Genomic DNA, 7,189 nt, shown 5'->3' with positions numbered 1-7,189 from the left:
TTCAAAGTCAACAGATTTATTTCCTTTAGCATTGAAGTTGTTCACAGTAACATCACAAGGGAATACATTGCCAGTGGTTATCCTGCTCAGTAGTAGCGCTCCGTGCTCCGAGTCCATTCTGTGTGCTCTGGATTCCCACAGTAGAAAAAGAGAAAAGCGAACAATGGAAGGTATTGCTTTAATATACGTATCTCTCTGATAATCCAACACCCACTCAGCTGCTCTGAGTGAGCGACCCGATCGCCAGTGAGGTCCCTCTTTGAGAGAATGAATTAGGAGGATGCATTGCACGGTTACTGTGTGTGCACAGTAATCCAGAAGAAGGAGGAGGAGGAGGGCAAGAGAATGACGAGGCGGGGGGGGGAAAAGGGGGGAAACGAAACAAATTCAAATAAATAACATAAATACATAAATAAGTGTGAGGAGAAAAAGGAAACAGGAGAAGAATTCCAACGACGACATGCAAAGAAAAGACAAATGCTGAACATGCAAACAACCGTACAAGGTCAAAGCTAAGAGTAGGAATCCCCTTGTTTTTTTAATAAGCTTGTCAGTAAACTTGGCTTATTTACAAAATGAGTGTTTGGTGAAATCTGAGTCATCATACACACAGGGGGGAGGGAGCAGACAGTTATCAACAAAGGGTTTGGTCCTCTCAAAGAGGCTACATCTACATTCGTAAATTACGGTAAATCCTCTTCCGAACGTATATTACAAGGTTTCTCTTGTCAAAAGGTGGGAGGAAAAAAGAAAAGAACAAACACCCACACATGTTTCAAGATTTTTCAGTGATCAAATAACTTAAACATGACAAAAATATCTTTAAATAATTGGACATTCAGAAACATTCTCTACATCTTTCATATAAATAACAGAATAATTAAAAACAAGAGAGGAAATAAAAGACAAAATACATTAAAGTACAAAAATATACACAGCAGTTCAATATTGTCTGAAACCTGCAGATAATTCAAACAACAAAAACAGAAATAAAAAACAATGAACTAAAAAAACTTCACTTGTCAAAAGTGCAAAAGCAAAAAGAGACCTTTCATTGATGAGGCTCGGTCACACCAGAACAGAACGTAGCAACATTCATCAGTGAAACATGTTTTCCTTGAAGTTCAGTTCAGCTTTTCTGAGCTCAGCTGACAGTTACTTTCATTATCAGTTAATCTCTGCAATATTTTCTCTATTAATCTATAAAAGTAAGACATTTACTTCCTCAGTCACTGTTTTCTTTTTACCAATTTTAAACTACGTTGATTCTGTAGTTTCGTTGCTGAGCTGCTGAAGTGTCCATTGTTTCACACTTGTGGCAGGGCGGCTTCGTGGTTAGCACTATTGCCTCACAGCAAGAAGGTGCCGGTTGGATTACCGATCTGGGACCTTTGCGTTTCATTGTGCAATTTCAGATGTATAATGACAATAAAGATCCTTCGCTATGATAAACTGAACGCACATGCATACAGAAAGAGTTTGGAAGAACATGAAATGAGCTCGACTCTTTGGTGGAGAACTTTTATTCGGAAAGACGAGCTAAAAAACGAAACAAAACAAATCTGGGTAACACTTAGATTAGAGAACACATATTCACTATTAACTAGGTGCTCACTAACATGCATAAATAGCACACTAGCCCTTTATTAGTAATGATTAAGCATGTTATTCTACATAACCTTATTCTAACTCTATTACGACATGAATTAAGATTGTTCCTGATTAAGGTGTTAATATGTGCTTAATAATTACTACTATTAAAGGTCTGGTATGCTACTTATATGCATGTTAGTAAGCACCTAGTTAATGGTGAATATGTGTTCCCTAATCTAAAGTGTTACCCAAATGTGCATTTGACAGATCTTCTTGAGAGAGTTTGTTACATGTTCACAAAAGTTCACAAAAGTTCACAAAAAACAAATTGCGAGGGTAGATGTCACTACCTCACCTGACTGTTCTGGATGCTGGTGTGACCGGGCCTGTGCTGGATCCCAAACTAAAATATGGCAACGCAACTCAAGAAAAACATGTCATAACTACACTTTTTGTACATACGGAACATTATTTAGTCTGTACAACAAAATAGATCATTCATTTATGAAGTATCACTCCAGTGCTCTTAACACCTTTATGGGCAAACACTTAACTTCAACAGCGTTTTTTTTTTTTTTTTTCCAGAAACACCTGTGTGATCTTAAAAAAAAGAAAGAAAGAAAAGAAAAGAAAAGCCGTTCCCACAGAAAGACACGGATCAAAAGAACTACAATCCAGCCGGCGTTCCTCCGTCTCATCTCCACTTTTATTCCACTGCTTCCTGATCCCGTTTTGTCTCCGCGTGCAAGTCATTACATCCCGCAAAGAAGTGGTGTTTGTGTCGAGGAGTACATACAGTGTCAGTGTTTTATGTACATGGGGGAGAAAGAGAAAAGGGGGGATGTGTACGTAGATTGACAAACATCACTGTCTTAAGGCTTTTTTTTTTTTTTTTTTTCCTTTTACAACTCTTTTGAGATGTCTCTGTGTTTGGTCTGGTGGGGCCAAGTGGACTCTACTGATGCGGCTGGAGAAAGGACACAAATGGGGGATGCGGGGAGGGAGGATGGCAGTCTCCTGTCTTTTCTTTCGATGCGGACTCTCTTGGTGGTGGCGGGCCGTGAGCGGGCCACTGTCGGCCAGCCTCGAAGAGCCACCAAGGTTAATAATTATTACGGATGATCCCTGGTGGGAGACAAGTCAAGCCATCACACATGTGACGAGGACACACACCCACTCACAGACCCCCGGGGACACGAGAGTAGGGACAGAGGGTAGGGACAACAAAGCTACATCTGCTACTTATTGTAAAATACTGATCAACTTTTAAACTGAAAGATCCATTCCTGTTATACAGTACAAAATTTAATAGGCAAAAAGTAGATTTGTTTTTTTTTTCTTTTCATTCTTATCTAAAGGGCTGAGTCAGCAGCTCTCTGTCGCTCTCTGGTTAATGACCTGATAACTGCTTGTCGTCTACTCATGCACAGCTACCACTCCTTAAGGTTGTTCCTGTGTCCTGTTGCTGGCAGCCATCTTTGTTTTGTCTTTGCTGGAGGGGCATTTAGAGTCAGTGGGCGGGGCCTGGGTGGGCTTGCTGCTGGGGGCATGCTTGGCAGGGGAGCTAGACGTGGCGGGGGTGCCAGGGGGGTGGGACACTTGGATGTTCTTCTCGTCTGAAAAAAGCTGTTTAATTACGTCAAAGAAGTTACTCAACGGGCTGCCTACACAGATGGGAAGAAAAGAAAAACGAGAGAGAGAGAGAGAGAGAGAGAGAATAAACAACAGATGAGCAATGGGTTTAACATGAGGAGAGGAGGAGGTGATGGAGGGATGAGAGGAGTGGAGCTGAAGAATAGGAGACTCTTGAAGGTGTCGTGTCAATCGGAGGTCAGAGGAAGGAGAGGCGGTGACACAGGTGACACTGCATCAGTGTTTTTTTTTGTTTTTGAATCAGTGTGAGGACAGTTTGACTTCAGAGTCTCCGGTTCTCCTGCTTGGTGGAGAACTCACAGAAAAACTGGAAGACACGCCAGGTTTCATTCACCACAATCACTGAAAAACAGCTGCCTGTGTTTCAGTGATGAAAAGCAGGAGGAAAATCACACGTAAACATGGTCTGTTTCATACAGTTTTCCTTGTTTTGGTTGCAGAATTCATACATTTATAAATTCCTGAATTCTTTAATGCCTTTTAAAGGTGAACCATTGTGGCCAATAACATACTACTGATTATGACAATATAATAAAACAGATTTGTGAGCAGTATAAGTCATGAAATCTTTGCCTAATGAATGAATAATTATGTTGTGTTGGTGATCTGGACACAGATTCATCTTAACAAGTGTTAATCTGTCAGGACAAGAAACTGTACAACGTTTTTCACAAGGAGGCTGATAAAAAGGTGAGTTTTACTAAAGGTTTATGTTACTTATGTTAGTAAATCCTGACAGGGTGGGAAATTGATCAGCCCTGTGCTCCGCCAAGTTCCCTGTGATCTATGTCAATAAAAGGTGAAATGTATTCAAATTCAGTTTTCTTTAAATATCTTCACTGAAATAACAGATATGTCCTGGTTTGAAAACGACTGGAAACTTTTGGAATTATTATTATTTTTTATTTTGCTCTCCAGCTTTTCCTGTTATCCGTGTCTTCCAAAGCTCCTGTTAAGTCTCCATCACATCAACATCCATCACAACAACATCCATCTGTTAACACAAAGGCTCTTTGGTAAGTGCTTTGAAACGGTCATGGGTGAATGGGAACATGCAACAACATGGCACAGAGCAAACAATAACACACAGTCACTTATCATCACAGAGTTAGTCGTCATACTGTGTTTCCCCGTCGCGCTGAAACATCTCATCCCTTTTGCTGATGAGCAGTAATTAATGTGCACTTGAGAGCGGAGGCTCGTTACAGTCACTTACCATCGTTCCTCATTGACCACACAGTGTGTGTGTGTGTGTGTTGCTTTTTAGTGTTTAAGTTTCTGAGAAACAACCAAGCAGCTGTCATGCAGAGGGTTACTGAGGTCAGTAAGGAGCCACTCACTCATTCACACACTCAAATCAATATATATTCATCTTATCAAGCCACTTAAAAAAACCCTAAAAACAATAGAATACAAGATTCTGCATCTCAGAAACAGATCAAGTATGTAAATCAAGGGAGTTGTGTCATTTTATTTTTTTACATGATTTGAATGGATTTCCAGAATATATTTTAAATAAATATTTATATAATATAGGTTATATATGTTAGTCAATATTAATATAACATTTAAAATAAAGCCAATACAGGAAAACAAAACAGTTATATTATCAGGCCACAGATTGCCATTGGATCTTTTAGGTGAAAACGACAGATAACAGGATCAGTCCAGTTAAGTAATTTTTTTCTTTTATCCCAACTAGCTCAAACACTTCCCGGGGTTGGGAGCGGAGAGTTTGTGTCTTTTTATGTGTAAGTGTGTCTTTGCTACAGATTTATTCATTTCAAACACAGGGCTGAATGAATTTGAATAAATATTGAATTGCGACAGGAATTGAGATTGTGATGATTCGTAATTTCAGAGGGAATTATTAATCATTTTACTCATTTTGATTTGAAAAACGCTTTTGAAATGATTACTGTGTGATATTTGAGCAGATCTGTGAGAATCAAAGATGTTCTCTTCACAAATTCAATCCGATTTTAAACATTTTGAGTACGTTTTGCTCGGGTGTGTTTATATAGTTGGTGAAAATGATTTTTTTTTTTCTTCATCAGATTCTGCAGGTTGTGCAGAAAAAAAGGATATAAGACACTCTATATTGCACATTCTTATACCCTTTGTATATTCTGTACGTTTTAACATAGTAATGGAAAAAAGTGTCCTAGTTTGAAAATAGGCTATATGGCGATTTCAATCACATTTTGATTAACAGTTCAACACAGACAAAATGTAGAGACTCTCCACAAACGTACTTGTTAAGATGAACATGTTATTACATCTCTGTCTGTCCTCCTCTCACACGCACACGTACACCCGGGCACGCACACACAGGTTAGTGCACAGAGGTTGTGTTGGTGACAGTGTGCATGTTAAAAGCCAGAGTTAAGGTGTTTATTGCAGGGAACTCTTGGCCACTCTAGGTCTTCTTACCACGCTTGGAGGATTTACTGGACAAAGACGCTGGGTGCTGAGAGCCATCTGAGAGCAGAGGACAGTGTCAAGAAATGCCGTCCACTGCACTGAGGCCCAGCGCCTCGTCTACAGTCAGCTGATGTCAAACTTACACACTGCACATCGCTCATCTGTCCTGTTTTAAAGTTCAACTCTAGACACTTGAATGTTCAGTTTTATACTTTTCTGCTTTTGTTTTCCCTCTCTCCAACATGTTTGTTGTTGATTGATTGAACTGAAAGATTCCATTTTTCATATTGGCCAATGACATAATTTATAATATTACTTAATAGAATAAATGAATCAGTTAATCAAACAGTTGTACTTTTATTGCATCGTTAGGAATGAATTCAATATTTAAAGACACTCTCCAATAAACATCCAGTTACTAATCAGTTACTGATCAGATCAATATTTTATTTTTATTGTTATGAATGATTTAATCTGGTTTTATAATGAATGTTGACTTTCTGTCTTCTGAGCACAGAATGGCTTTCACAGATCTAAACTGTGACACAACTACAATCCAGATGGGGTCAGTATCAGATAATAATGTACTGTATCATCACCACGAGGCTGGTAATGAGGTGGTTTAGTGAAGAAGACTCTGGGAAACAGACTGAACATTCACTGTCTCCTTAAAATCCTTCTGCTACACACACACACACACACACACTTTGGTTTTGAGGTCAAATGCAAAATTAGCAAACACATCCTAGTTTTGTGTGTCTGTGACTTTCTTCAGTTCAGTTCACTTCAGTATATCAGGTGTGCGAGTGGCAGCTCTTCCACAACCATCAGGACACACAAACACACACACACACACACACACACACACACACACACACACACACACACACACGCACAGACACACACATTCAGAGTTCGGGTGCAACCCTTCAGCTCGGCCCGGTGAAGGTGGGCTTGTACCTGTCTGTGAGACAGTGTTTGTGCATGTTTCTGGGGTGGCATTTCATTCAGCATGCAAGTCGTTCATTTCATCCAAGTGGCGTTAAAGTGCGTGTAAAGCAAATGCAGAGTTTCTCCTCTTCATACATTATTTATGTTAGAAAATAGTCACTGAGAACATGTCAATAAATTATAACTATGGAGTAAGGAAAGAAAACTCTTTCCCTCCAGTGTTCTGTTTGGGATTTTTTTGTCTTAATTATGGCTAGAGGACACACCAGGCCCATGGTTAACATAACTCAGACATTACTCAAATGCTGTAATGATATAAAAACCCTAAGCATGCTTTATCTGCGGTTTATTCAAGCTTCTTCCCTAGATAGAGACAGAGGGGAATGCAGCCAAATCCGAGCTATGTTTGTGTGCAACATGTCGCTAAACTCAAGCTAAATCATAAGAATCTCGCTTCTCTCCATGTGTGTTAAACAGGTGATTTGATACCTGAGCATTTATGTTTCTATTCTGTACAAACACTGCTGAACAGCGACGTCCACCTCACTTTATCACTTTACACACACTT

The 7,189-nt window shown here is 39.5% G+C and overlaps 1 protein-coding gene across 14 annotated transcripts in view; it reads right to left on the bottom strand.

Annotated features, from left to right (window-relative positions):
- Window positions 1-7,189, bottom strand: part of LOC131459314 (serine/threonine-protein kinase BRSK2-like) — a 91,740-nt gene continuing 84,551 nt past the window's right edge. For 8 of the 14 annotated variants that reach the window (XM_058628987.1, XM_058628996.1, XM_058628991.1 and 5 more), the window contains 2 exons: window positions 5,680-5,727; window positions 1-3,257 (listed from right to left, as the gene is read on the bottom strand). In XM_058628987.1, coding sequence (XP_058484970.1) covers window positions 3,034-3,257; window positions 5,680-5,727 — 272 coding nt within the window. In that variant the 3' untranslated portion in view covers window positions 1-3,033. The remainder of the gene's footprint in view (window positions 3,258-5,679; window positions 5,728-7,189) is intronic. The other 6 variants (XM_058628989.1, XM_058628990.1, XM_058629001.1 and 3 more) reach the window with 3 other exon arrangements.

This window comes from Solea solea, chromosome 5 (assembly GCF_958295425.1).
Source record: "Solea solea chromosome 5, fSolSol10.1, whole genome shotgun sequence".
NCBI lineage: Eukaryota > Metazoa > Chordata > Actinopteri > Pleuronectiformes > Soleidae > Solea > Solea solea.
Note: the sequence above shows the minus strand (reverse complement) of the source record. Positions and strands in the feature narration are given on the sequence as shown.